Source organism: Mesocricetus auratus, unplaced genomic scaffold, assembly GCF_017639785.1.
Source record: "Mesocricetus auratus isolate SY011 unplaced genomic scaffold, BCM_Maur_2.0 Super-Scaffold_100691, whole genome shotgun sequence".
Classification (NCBI taxonomy): domain Eukaryota; kingdom Metazoa; phylum Chordata; class Mammalia; order Rodentia; family Cricetidae; genus Mesocricetus; species Mesocricetus auratus.
The window spans coordinates 16,600,203-16,614,263 of record NW_024429267.1 but is presented as its reverse complement, the minus strand read 5'-3'; the positions used below and the strand labels follow the sequence as shown (position 1 = coordinate 16,614,263).

The 14,061-nt window shown below is 36.8% G+C and overlaps 1 protein-coding gene across 36 annotated transcripts in view; it reads left to right on the top strand.

Moving 5' to 3' along the window:
* LOC101837871 (muscular LMNA interacting protein) overlaps nucleotides 1–14,061 on the top strand; it is a 248,602-nt gene that overhangs the window by 182,605 nt on the left and 51,936 nt on the right. For 24 of the 36 annotated variants that reach the window (XM_040740387.1, XM_040740375.1, XM_040740380.1 and 21 more), the window contains 2 exons: nucleotides 2,813–2,851; nucleotides 4,353–4,481. In XM_040740387.1, the coding sequence (XP_040596321.1) occupies nucleotides 2,813–2,851; nucleotides 4,353–4,481 (168 nt within the window). The remainder of the gene's footprint in view (nucleotides 1–2,812; nucleotides 2,852–4,352; nucleotides 4,482–14,061) is intronic. The other 12 variants (XM_040740396.1, XM_040740403.1, XM_040740386.1 and 9 more) reach the window with 1 other exon arrangement.

The window sequence follows — 14,061 nt, the reverse complement described above, 5'->3', positions numbered from 1 at the left end:
TGGACTTTTCTTATGTGGTTCATCTAATTTTCTTCATATTTGTTTGCACACAGTCTTACAAATTAGATTTGCAAAAATTAAGGAAATCCTTCAAGAGAAATCTTGCTTGATGTTCAAGGATAATGGATTACTTTGAGCAAAGTGAAAACAGAGATGGGAAATGTATAAAGAATGGCCTGCTCTTCTTCCACAGGAGACAAAAAGCCCTCATAAACAAATGTGTCTGGAATGGTGAAGCCAGCCCCATCTGAGAAGCTCATTTGAAGAAGCTCTAGTCTAAGCCTTGTAGCTTTTACATTGCACACACACATTATCTAGGGATCTTTTAGAGTCTGCAGTTCATATGTCAAGAATGGCACTAACGTCTATCCCATGTGATAGGTTCTTAGACAATGCTCACACCTGCCAGTCTATGCGCTGATGGGAGATGTCCTTCTGTTTACTGTGAATATGTTTCTCATTTTGGTTGATGAATAAAGCTGTTTTGACCAATGAGCAGACAGGATGTAGCCAGGCAGGAAGTATAGGTAGGGTAACCAACTACGAGAATTCTGGGAAGAGGAACACAGAGAGTCTCCAGAGAGATGCCATGGAACTACAGGGAAGATAGGACCCCCAGGCATTCTTCAGTAAACCAGGATCACATGGAGATAGATACATAGATGAATAAAAATGGGTTAATAATTAGCAGGGAGAGAGCCAATAAGAAGCCTGAACCATTGGACAAGCAGTTTATAGTTAATATAAGCCACTGTGTGTTTATTTGTGACTAAATGGCTGTGGGACCAGGTAGAACAGAAACTCCATCTATGATGAGTTCTATTCTGAGTGGTAAGGCATTAGGAGACTTTTTGGGTGGAACAATTAGTTTACTTTCTGCTGTAATTTCATGTTGAGAAAGTATCAATCTCATGACCATTTGATGTAAAGAAACAACATATTAGGAAGAACATTGTGGAAGAGCCTCCTGCGTGTCCACATTAGCTCTTGCTGCATCATGTATGTTAAAGGCACACATTGAAACTACACGTGGATGATGGATCTGATTACACTGAAATAAGGCTGACATAGTAATATGTGGTGTCATTCCTGAAGTGACAGGGACATTAGGAATATAAGCCACTACCCATTATGAAAGGACATAGTTAAGGATGAGAATTATAACACTTCAGGGGGCTTGATATATAAAATAATTTTCCAAGATTATATAGTCTAATACCTGCATTTCAGAAATGTGTGTCCTGATACTCCCTTCATCCTGATATCATGCTTTGGGAATCGATTGTTAATCAAATCTAGAGAGTGAAAGTTTTAGACTCATTGAGGTGTGTGTGTGTGTGTGTAGAAAGAGGAAAGTAATATATATGTACATATGTGTATACACACACACACATACCCACACACACCCCAGAACTGGAAAACATGGGGTTTCATAATGTTTCAAGAATATTTAGAAGATCTAGTGAGAAAAAAGGGGAAAATAACATAGAATGATGCAATGATGGTTCAAAAGCAGGCTGGCAGTATAAATTAAGAGATTAAATAAATTTAAATGAAAAGATTTCACTATTAGTTTGATATTATGGGAAAGCAGATGATTTAAACTTTAAGTTTCTCTCTCCTGTTTTCTCTGTCTCCAAGGTACAAGGTCAATGAAAATCACAAACTTGATCATTGGACTATCTGACCTATTAGATCTTGGTTCACGTATTAAATGAAAGACTTCTGACTTTCTGTCTTGAAAGCTTGTTTGTGGAAAATCAGTGTATAACCTCAGTGTTCTCATGTAGATGCGCTATGGATTCAAAGTTTCTGAAGAATGAGGTGTTCTTTAGCTCCCAAAATGGTCACAAGGCTTTGAAACTGGCTGCCAAGTGTGTAGAACAAAAACAGAAGGCATGGGGCCAGCCTCAACTTGATTAGAATTTCAAACTGACCAATAGTAAGAAAGATTGGAATCTATGAGAAAGGTCATATGATAGGAAACATGAACACTATCAAAGACAATCTCTGTCTATTTACCCCTCCCTGTGGTTTGCACTCATGGCTTTGAAATATTGATAATTATACCAACACATTGCACAGAAGCAAAATTAAAAACAAAGAAAGAGGCAATTCACAGTTTAAGAAAGAGCAATCTGTGAAAACCAGTTTAGTAATGAAGAACAGGGAGGACTCAGATACTTTGGATAGACAAAGTCTGAGATTAAGGTTTTAATAATAATGAAAAGTGGAAAAACCTTATAGCACAGAGGAAAGAGGAAATAATACTCAGGAATCATCTAGATGTTAGAAGGGCACCATATCCAGAAGGCACATAGAAAGTAAAGAACAGAAAGCTTGGCAGAGAAGCAATGCGAGGCAACCGACTGATGCCAAATGTATTGCACTTAAGATTTCACACCTTGCAAAGTTTCCTTCCTTTCTTTTAAATTTTAGTGTGTGTGTGTGTGTGTGTGTGTGTGTGTGTGTGTGTGTGTGCGCGCGCGCATGTGCACACGCACACGTACTGCAGAAAACAGAGGACAACTGATAGGAGTCAGTAGTTAACGTCTATCATGTGGGTTTTGTGGGTTGTATTTAGGTTGTCTGGCTAAACAGCTACATCCTTTACTCTCTGACCCATCTCACTGGCCACAGACAGTCTCTTTTCTGATCTCATCCTCAAAGGTGCTTACAAGTCAGATGGGCTTTATGACAATATAACTCAAAACATCTGCTTGCAATACAGGAAATGAGACAGCTGTGTTTCTTTGGCACCGAGATCCTTTACCCTATCAAATAATGCTAGGCAGTGTTCTCCTCTCTGCAGGCTGACACCTGGTTTAAACTCCTGAAGTTCCAGTTTGCTGTGAGTACCTGCAAGGTTGTCTTGATTTCCTATATTGATTTCATGAAGAAAGTATAGCAATAGGAAAAGAAGGAAGGAGGAATTAGCAGGGCATCTCAAGGGAAAGGAGAGGCATATGTACAACAAGGTGTCATGGCCTGGACACCAGGCAGTAGAATTGGAGACTGCTTGAGTGGTGTTCTTATGCTGTTCACTTAGGGAATACTGTTCTCACAATTTTTAAATAACTGGATACTTCTGGCTCCTTTTTTTTCTCTCTCTCTGGAGATAAATCAGTTTCTTAAATCACTGCAATTTCTTAGCTTGGAGAAGGAAAACACTTTCTCAATCTGTAGTTCCCCACTTGGTGTATATATTGAAAACAATGAGGGAAATGGCAACTGGAAAAAAAGTATTGGAGAGCGACGTTTACTCAAGACTCAAAACACATCAAGTGCTTCATGGAGCAGAGAGAGAGATGTGGTTTCTTAAGGCTTAGCTTGTGAACGCCAGGTTTGACTAGGCAGGGCTAATTTACAGTTTTCCAGTAGGGACGGGGTTGAGAAGAATGATTGCAGAGAAATGCTCAAAGAGTGGCACAACTTCTTTTTATTGGATTTTTACTTGGCATGGTTTCAAAACATATCAATCATTTTGTGATATTTGACAGTTGTGACAAGACTTTTCACTTTGTGAAACATTTAGAAATTGCCCCAAGTGAAAGGAACCCCCTCTTGTATTGTCATTGACTACAGTTTTATGAGTTCACAGTGATTGATGTGTTAGTTCAGGCTATTCCGATACAAAGTCTATCAGATGTACACAGAGAGGGTAGTCCTACGGGACAAAGGGACAGGAAGCCTGGCGGTTGCATGAATGCTTTAGCATTCACTCTCAGGGCTTTCCTCTTTGAGATGTGGCTTCAGATTTCTTCTCCATTTCAGTAGTTCAGTTGTTGAAGTTGAATCAGGGCGTGCTACAGCTCCAGCATTGACACAAAATAATTTCAGGTAATAGAGATCTCTCTATCACATTCTATTCTCCATCTAGACATAGTGCAACCATATATAATATGCGTGTGGCTTCTACATAGCATGGGTGAACTTTCTAAGGTCCTCTACACGTATACTGTATGTTGCAGAACAGGCACACGCAAAAAACCAAAACAAATAAGAAACAAACAAACAACAACAACAAAAACCAGTTATGAAACAAAGGGTAAAGGAACATGATTGGTGTGGTTTTGCAATTTTACCATGATAGGAGATCTTTATGACTTACTTGCTACTGATATCAATGAACTAATTGATTATAATTGGTTAAGAATTATATTGATATTTAATTTTAGCTACATTGTTAAAATAATATAATTTCTAAGCTGTTTTATCCATTATTTTAAATTATTTCAAATTTCTAAAGAAAATATTTGTGAGAACATTTGGGTAACAACAATAATTATATTTACTCAATTTAATAATGTTTTCCTCCCTCTCTATTTTAAAAACATTTCTCCTTCATGAAGACTAAGCCTGGAGTAATTCGCCCAGTACCTGTAAAATCCAAACTATTTCTGAGAAAGGAAGAAGAAGTTTATGAACCTAACCCCTTCAGTAAATACCTTGCAGACAACAGTGGCCTATTTTCTGATCAGGTGAGTACACACACAAGAAAGTATTTTGTATTACAACATGTGCCTGTATAAAGGACCAATAGCATATGTGCAAGAAAATATGTTTAATAGGTTCTATCCCTGGTAGTGGAAAAAGTCATTTTGTATACAAATAGAAATTCTTTATTACTAAAGTGTGGTATTTTGAAGCATCTCAAAGATTTTTTTCTAAAAGAAAACAATATCTTCTACCCAGTGAAGGTGCTATGTGGGAACCTACACCATTTATTGAGAGACAAGAGCATGTTGTGGATAGTCACATGGCACTGGATTATTATTTCTGAGACATCTTATCTTTGAGGATATGTGATATTTTAGATTTGTTAGAGTTGACAAAAATCCTATTATCCAGATTCATATTGATAAAGTAGATTTGGGAAGTGATGTAATTCTTCTAGCTAGAGGGTGCTAACTTATAGGGCTCGAGTCAGTTCACTGTTGTTTATAGAGAGTGCATACTCTATTTGCGTTATATGTACCAGACACTGGAGAAGGGCCAAAGGAAGACTCTCAGTGGGGACTTTCTATACTAATGGAAAATATGGCAATGTGCACATACATAACATAACCATTTAGGGCCTAGAGAGTGACTCAGTAGTGAAGAGCACTCATTGCTTCTGCTGAGGACCAGGGTTAGCTTCCAGCACCCACATGGTGCTCACAACTATCTGTAACTATATCTCTGGGGATCTGATGCTTCCTTATGGCTTCCTGGAGTGATGAATGCACACAGTGAGCTTACATGTTGCAAGCCAAACACTCCTGTAAATAAAATAAAAATAAATTAAATCTTTCAGATCTATATAAAACTTTATTTTACCACCAAAGAGGAGTTGTACATCTCTATTTGTCTTACGAAATGCAACAAAAAGGCACAGGCTGTACAGTGTTTTAAATCTTAAACATTAAGTGGATAAGCAATGTAAAATGAAAAGATGCTGGATTCAATCATCACATTTTATAATTTTAATGAATAGATTTATAAAAGAACATAAGCACACCATCCTCTTTGAACATTTAATTTAAAGGTGAAGGCTATCAAGATTCTTAAAATGTTAAATTACATTTGCATTTGTAAGATGTAAAGAATGTCTCATGTGCTACATGTGAGCTCCATGAACCTGGAAATATTGTTTTCCTCCAGCTCCATATGTCCAGTAAGCTATGAGGATCAAGGTCTTTAATGGATCCTTTAAACTCCAAGATTTGAGTTAGTTTTAATGATTGATTAACCCTGAATGGCTCTTAAGTCTTTGGGTAGCCTTGAAAAGAGTAGTCACATATACTTTCTCATGGATGACCATTGATTGTATTCATATAATGATATGGAGATGGCTGAAGTGTATCTAGTTGAGAGGCTGAGGTGGTAGGCCCTCCTCATGCTTGAGTTCAAGGTCTGACTGGACAGCACAGTGAGATTTCATATTAAAACATTTTCCAGTTATTACTGTTCATCTTGTGAGTTTGAACCTATGGAGAGGCTTAGAGACAGTCTATTTTCATTTTGGTATGCAATTTATCGTGGTTAATGCTATACATCACAGAAATTTCTTTGTCAATAAAAACACATATAAAATACCTATTGTTTGTACAGCACTAATAGTTTTGAAGATTAATATGACATTTTGGATTAGGAATTCATTATAGAAAGGTTATTAGAATATAATATAGTATTTATACCAAAATGGACTACAGATGTTAAAATAAACTCTACATATTATTATCAATGCAAATTATGTCCCTCAAAATTTGATTAACTGCTCTAAAATAAAGATTTTTCTTCAAGCAAGCTCCCTTGTAGAAGATCAGGTTAATTTGTCTGTAATTTATCACCTTCCTTGTCTTGTGGAATGATTAATTCCATTTATAATTCAGGAGATTCATATCATTAAAAAGAACTTCCATTTTCTTTTTTCACCATTATTTTGTGGTTAAACCAGTCTAAAGATGTTTTTATTACAACTTAGACCGGAATATTTCCAGACAATTGGATGGAAATGTCTGTTTTTCAAATATTTATGGACTAAGGCATAATTGTGTTTGTATTTTATTTAATTAATTGTCTTATATATTTTTGTTTGAGGGTAGGACATCTGACCTAGTAGGATACCACAGAATGTTAAGAATTGAAAGAAATCTAGCATTCTTTTTGCATGTGAATTTCAAAGCTCCCCTGGCTTAACTTGTTGGCTGTATAGAATCCTGAGGCCACTGCACAACCAGGAAAGGCACATTTGCTCAACTGCTTTCTGTATGTTGAGCACTATGTATAATCCTTTGTCTCCAGAATCTACAATGAAGCACATTGCAAAGCTGGGTCACAAATGTAAATAGTTAGGTCCACTTAAAAAATCAGTGACTATCAGTGACTCATGGCACTGGCATTGCTACCTCACTAGAACTTCATCTGAAGACATTCACGTTCAGCTCCACTCACTCCTGCTCTCTCAATCTGCCATAGAACAAATCGAATGTTTCCAAACTTGGTTAATCTCATTCGCCCATGTAATATAAAATTCCTTAGGCAGGCAGCCGGCCAAATTGAAGCAGCTCACACCCACTAATCTCTCTTGTACCGGGGGCAGTTCCACTTGACAGGAGATGTTAGATGGGATGGTTAAGTCCATAAATTTTCCCTAGCAGGTTCACTGCCATAAAATATGATTTCAAAATGCTGTTACAAAGTGTCAGATGCTAAAGATGATGGGACTAAGCAGAGATGTATTTATCGTAGCTCAAATGATACAGCTGGGCAGGCTATTGAACAGATTAGGAGCTGAAAATTTTCTGGAAATAGCCTCTCAGGGCTAAAAGCAAAGATTGAGACTAATGCAAAATCTAGTAATTGAGACTTTTTATTTAATGGTTTTTACATCAAAATGTCCTAGGGCAGACACTATCATTCTGCAGTAGATGGATTAAACAAAACAAAACAACAACAAAAAGCCAGAACTCTTTTGAATGAAACTTATGTTTTTCTGAAATTGACTCTAGGTCTATTATTGTATCAATATGTGGTCTTTTTAAATTATTTCAAGACATCTTCACATTCTACTCTAAATATATGGATTTACAGAAACTTACAATGATAATCATGCATTTTGAAGAATACCTCTCCTGATAACTAAAGGCACAGCTAGAAATAATTACTGGAATTGATTGTGTTAGTGAGCATGCCCCGGGTGCAGAGATCTGAGACAGAACAGTGCTAAGTTTGTTTTGGTGATTTGTGACTTTGCAAAATAAACAATGACTTGCTGATCATGGAACCAATCTACTTAGATAAAGGTAATTTCTCCACCAAATATTTTCATTTTAATATAAAAGTAGCTTAATTAATTTTACAAAGCAGTATGTAAAATATTTTTCTTTATATTAATAATGCAGTTTCTGACCTTATACATGTTATTCCCAAGGTAAAGCCTTAGAGAACCAAGCTTGAAGGTCTGGACTGAAACAAAGTGAGACTCTATTGTTTGACTTGACTTATCCATAGACACCTTCTTTTTCTTTATGAGAAAGGTGTTTCCTCATATGTATGCCCTTTCCATCTCACTTTTCTTCTGATGTGTTTCAGTAGGGAAGAAGATATGTTTTGGTTAAAATGAGAGTTTTGAACAGTGGTTCTTAGCCTGTCAGCTGCAACCCCTTTGGGGTTGACTGATCCTTTCCCAGGGGTCTCATATCAGATATTTACATTATGACTCATAACAGAAGCAAAATTACAGTTATGATGTAGCAATGAAAGTAATTTTCTTGTTGGGTATTACCACAACATGACGGACCTGTAATAAAGAATCACAGCAATTAAGAAGGCTGGAAGGAAGGTTGAAAACCACTGCTTTAGAGAATTTCTTTCTTAGCACTCACAGAAACATAAAAGGATCATCATGGGGGAAGTATCCTCTTTGTATTCTTCTCATTCCTTTTTTGCCCCTGATATTTTTAAATATTCAACTTGTCTTCCTTCCCTCTCCCATTTCTGTCTGTTTAATATCCCAATTTGATATTGATGTGAGCAACCTTCAGGTTTCTATTTAATTATCCATCAAGTTATATATTACCTGTGACCTCTACCTGCTCTTCCTGGCTCCACCCAGGTGAAATGACAGGCAAATATCTTTGTCACAGGTAAGGTGAACAATGCCTTCTTTTATATAGAATGCCATAAATTACCACTTTTCCAAAAGTCATTTTCAGTCAGCATGGCTCAGTATCTTCTGTCATAAACCACAGTCAAAGCATGATGAAGTTTGACTCATGTTTTCAGGTACACAGAACTTTTTAGGTGTAGAAATGACTAAATGACTTGAACCGTTTTTAAGGAGTGTGAAACAGAATCTTTTCGCAGTGTTACATTCATTTTAGAAGGTTTAACCGATAAGATTAAGCTTTTCTCAAATAGGGCTATGTCTTTGTGAATGTTGTTTCTTCATCCAGCTGGCCTTGACTCCTTCTTTCCTCTCTTCACTATATATATATATAGTGTATATATACTATATATATATGTATATATAAATGAGAAATAATTTATCATGAATATACAGGTTAATAGATGTAATAGATAATTTATCATAACATAACTAATTTTCTCACTTGGATTTTTTAAAAAAATGTCCTTTCAAAATAGTAATATTTCTCCTCCAGGATATGATCAGATAAGCTCACTTCATATTTAAGCTTTCATTACTCCTTTTTTGGCATCAAATTTCTTTTGACCTTGTCTTCACATCAAAATTGTAAAATCATAACTGAAGCATTGTAGTTTTTGTTTCCAGGGCTTATGTTGCTAAGGGAGACTTCTTTCTTGTCACACTTTACCTGATGTGTGCAGGGGTAAGAATCTCCAAGAGATTTTGTTTTGTTTTTAAGCAAATGCACTAAGAAGTCTGACTTACTTACTTCTGTTTTCACAGTACAAGGCCTTAGTTACTAAGGAATAATTGGTGGGGATGCAGACCGGATAAACCCTCATTCAATGGGGGAAGAATACCTTTGTGAAAGCTTTGCATAGATGGGTCCTGAAACTTGTGTAACCCAAAATGCTCCTGCATCTTTATTCAAGCGGCTTGTTAATTACCATATTTAGGATCTCTCATAGAAAGCACAATCTAGTCTTAAATAAGGGCCTTGTTGAAATACATTTTCTAAATTCCATTTTGATTTTGTTCCTAAAAGTATTCAACTCCAGAGTGCCAAAACAGAAGACAGCTGTATCAAATGGAAACTGTTCACAGGTTAGAGCAGTAGAGAACTTGCCTAGTCAGTAGGGGAAGGTACATTCTTCCATGCGTCTTCACGGAATCTCTACGACAACAGGTCTCCTTGAACTTGGAGTCAAGGCAGCCTATGTATAGCACTAGAATCAAAGGTCCATCATGCTTTGCTGTCATTTAAGACAGAAGAGACTGAACCACCTTGATTGAAAATGACTTTTGAGTGTTATGATCGCATGCCTTTGGATTAGTTATGCCTCCTGGTTTAAGACAGGGAATAGCTTATGCTTATCCCTGCCTTTGTCTGCACCGTTCCTGTCCGCAGTGTCACTGGGAGAATTTTCAGATGGCCACTAAAAGTGTGGGTAGTGCCAGAGGATCGGGGAGCTTGCTCCTAAATTGTATCTCCTAGTAATATCAGAAGCTACACTCATCAAGTCTCACCAGCATGACTTGAGTTCAAGCTGCAAAACACATTTTTAAAAGCCATGTGTATTATCAGGGAGTTGTAATCCCAGCAAGGACTGTGGGGACAGACATGTTTCCTGGGACTCACTAGATAGTTAGTCTAACCTAACATATGAGTTCCTGGTCAGTGACAACCTGTCTCAGTAGAGAAGGTGGACAACTCTTAAAGATGATGCATGCATGTACACATTTGTGCACTACACATACGCACACAGAGCCAGATGGGCATGCATGCAGGTAGGCAGACCGACAGACAGACAGACAGACACATGCAACTTAGGTAGTTGTGTGAGTTTATGTTCACACTCTTGTATTCTGGTGGTTTATAGATCTGGTTTTATGCCAATAAAATGCTGTTTATATAACTGGCAATAACATAATTTGAAATCAGCTGTTTGATAGTTTGAGTATTGCTTTTCCTGCCTAGATTGCCTTGGTTTTTCAAGGATTTTTAGGCTTCTGTGTGAAGTTAGGATTATTTGGTTTCTAAGTATATAAAGCTTGTTTGGACATTGATGGGTTTGCTTTTAATGTGTAGGTGTGTAACTTTTGGTATTATTGCTATTTTTATAATACTATTGCCACCTCCATGCTCCCAATTTACTCAGGAGATCTTGTCTATTTCCCCTTCCTGGGGATCCATGTATGTCTCACTTAGTGTTCTTCTAGTTTCTTGGCTACTCTGGGTTTGTGGTCTGTAGGCTGGCTATCCTTTGCTTTACGTCTAATATCTACTTATGAGTGAGTACATACCATGTTTGTCTTTCTGTGTCTGGGTTACATCACTCAAGATGGTTTTTCTAGTTCCATCCATTTCATTGTTTTTTTTAACTGCTGAGTGTAAATGTACTACATTCTGTGTTCTTGGGTTTGTTTTGTATGAATTTTATTGAGAATTTTTCTTTTAATATTAAACCACTAATTTTCATTTTTTGTTCTTTTTTCTATTTATAATTTTCATTTAAATTAGAAACAATCTTATTTTATAGCAGAGAAATTGGTCTATAATCTTTTTTTTTCTTGTGTCCTTTTCCAATTTTGGTATTAGGGTAATGCCGATTTGTAGAATGAATTAGATATTTCTTCTCTTCCGACTTTGTGCATCTCTCTATGGAGCATTGGTATTGGCTCTTCTTCAAAGGCTTGGTAGAAGGTGGAGTGAAGACCTCAGTATGCTTTTTATTTTCGCCTCCATCTCATTCATTGCTGTGGGTCTGTTTACATCCTCTTGATTTGATATTGGTAGGTGTCTGAGAATTTCCTCATTTCTTCTAGATTTTCTAAATTTTTATAAGTGTTCAAAGTATTCCTGGTAGATTCACTGTATCACACTGAAATCCACAGTGCTCTTATTTTCTTTCTAATCTCACTTTTGCTTTTGGTTAGTTTTTTCTAGGTATTTGTCAATACTCAAAGTTTTTTCGAAGAATCAACTACTTTATTGAATCTATATTTTATTTTTTTCACTTTTTAATGCTTTATTCATTGATTAAAAGAATATACATTTAACATAAACCATACAACATCAGTCATCAGGTCAAACATTCAGCTGGTTTCCTTACAGTTTCTCACAGGAGTTATTTTTTATTTTTTTGTTTTTAGAAACAATCGTTTTACATATCAATCCCCACCCATTCCCTCTCCCTTCCACCCTCCCATGCCCCCTATGAACCCCCAACCTACCCCTACCCTCTCTCCAAGGATGGTGAGGCCTTCTATGGGTGATCCTTTGGGGAAGGGTCCCACCACGTAACATTTTCCTCCAGCAAAGGCACACCTCCTGAACTTCCCTAAACAGCATCACCAATTGTCCATCGTCTTCCTAACCCATACCCACCACATACTATGAACAGCATTGTTCTGCTCTGTCTTTCTGTGAATTTGCCTTTTTTTGTATTTTGTGTGTAAGTTATGTAATATTTTTTCTGATTGATTTATTTTACTTGAAATAATGTTTTTATTTCATCCATGCTGTTGAGAATGGCAAGGTTTCCTTTGCTAAGGATGCATATTTCATTGCTTCCATTTCTAGTTTTCTTTGTCTACTCCTCATTGATAGGCTTATCAGCTGCCTCCGTATCTTGGTTCTTATGAATAAAGTTGCCATAGTAAAGGAAATGACCGTGGTCAATGGGTTCTGAACCCTTTGGAGGTATACAATTTAAACATATTGTCAGCTTAAAAATCATTGTAGTTTTGGAAGAAGGAGATTGACTTCTTGTTGAGAAGACACTGAGTGTATCTCCTTTCCATTTTGAGGGATCACAGATGTTTTCTAAAGAAATTACCTTTTCATTCTAAATTTCTATAAATATGTCCACATAAACAGTATAAGATGTGAAATAAACCATAGAAATAGAAAAGCAAGAAACTCAGTATATAGCTCTCTTCTGCTAATGTGATGAGGAACTATTTTCTCCTTCTGTTGTCAAGTGTCCTCATCGATTATTTCATACTGATTCATTTGCTTTGTGAAACTGTCAGACACCAAATACTTTAAGTACTGTGACCCAAAGTATGTCTTGAAAGTTAAGTTGCATATATATATAATATGCTAATTTTTTCTTGTCTGTTTGTAAAATAAACAAAGCTTCATCAAAATTGAGGTCTGTGAAGCAGACATTATGTCTCACATTCACAGTTAGGAAGCATAGTTTACTAGACTGTTCTTTGTAACGTGCAGCCAGTCAGAATGACTTTCATAGTCTTGTGGGTTTTTTGATAGTATCTGTAAAGTAGCAAATTTATTCTGGATAAAGGATTCTTTCTTCCAGAATATACTATAGGTGGTCTCAACTTTAGCTGGGTGATGCCTTAAATTAAAAGAGAAGCTAAATCTTACGATTTTGAGTTTGAAAAGTTGCTAATACAGTTCATGGTTTCAGAAAAGAGCTGGCAGATGCCTAGAGCATGGAGCTGGGCCTCCAGGACTCTGCCCATTGCCTTGGGCTACACAATTGGCCTATGCTGTATAGCTAACACACAGCATGAGGGGACAATATCAGTGCAGAGATAGTGAATTTTCACTGTCACTTCCAAACCACAGGAAAGGAGGTAACTTTTAAAATGCTAGGAACAGAACAAAAGAGTCTGAGATCTGCAGTCTTTAATGAGAAGAGTCCAAAGTGCCTTAAAATGCCCCTTTATTGCAATGGAACTTGCTTTTGAAGTTAAGAGCTTAATGGTTGGGGAGAAGGTAACCTTTTGCTAGAGTAGCCAGTGCCCCAGACAGGACTGTGACATTAATTTTCTGATGTATCTGCCAATTAGGCCGAGCCAAATCAATTTACTTACCACATATTTGTCTGCTAATTTTTATCTGATGAAAAGGGATTATTGCTTTCTACGCCCATGTCTGCTTGAAGTTTTGCAGTGTACCATACCAAAACCGCTGAAAATAATTTTCTCCTTTTCAGTAATCAAACTTAACTAAGGTTTAAAGTTTGGGGAATTTTTAAAAAGTAATTTTGTATTGAAGAGGGCAATTATGAAGAGGGCAAGAAGTGGTTTGAAACATTTTACCAGAAATAGCTACACTGCCTACTTTACTAATAAGATCACGTATGACTTTTGTCCTTTGAAAACTAGAGCTTGGAGAATCACATGCTGAATACTGAGGTGGAGGGGAATGGCAATTCCTTCAGAGCATTTAGAAAACTGATTTCCACAGTGTCATGCTGAGCACAGGTAATTCACTAGGTTGAGACAGGATGTGGGTGAGATATGAGAGTTTATTAATGTACTCTAACAATAAGCTGGAAAAGGAGTTTGAAACCATGGCCTGGGGCAAAAGCTGGCCCAAGAGTGTCTTTATAAACAAGTTTACTAGAAGCCAGCTGCTCCCACTTACCTATGACTTGTGAAGGCTGCATTCACAC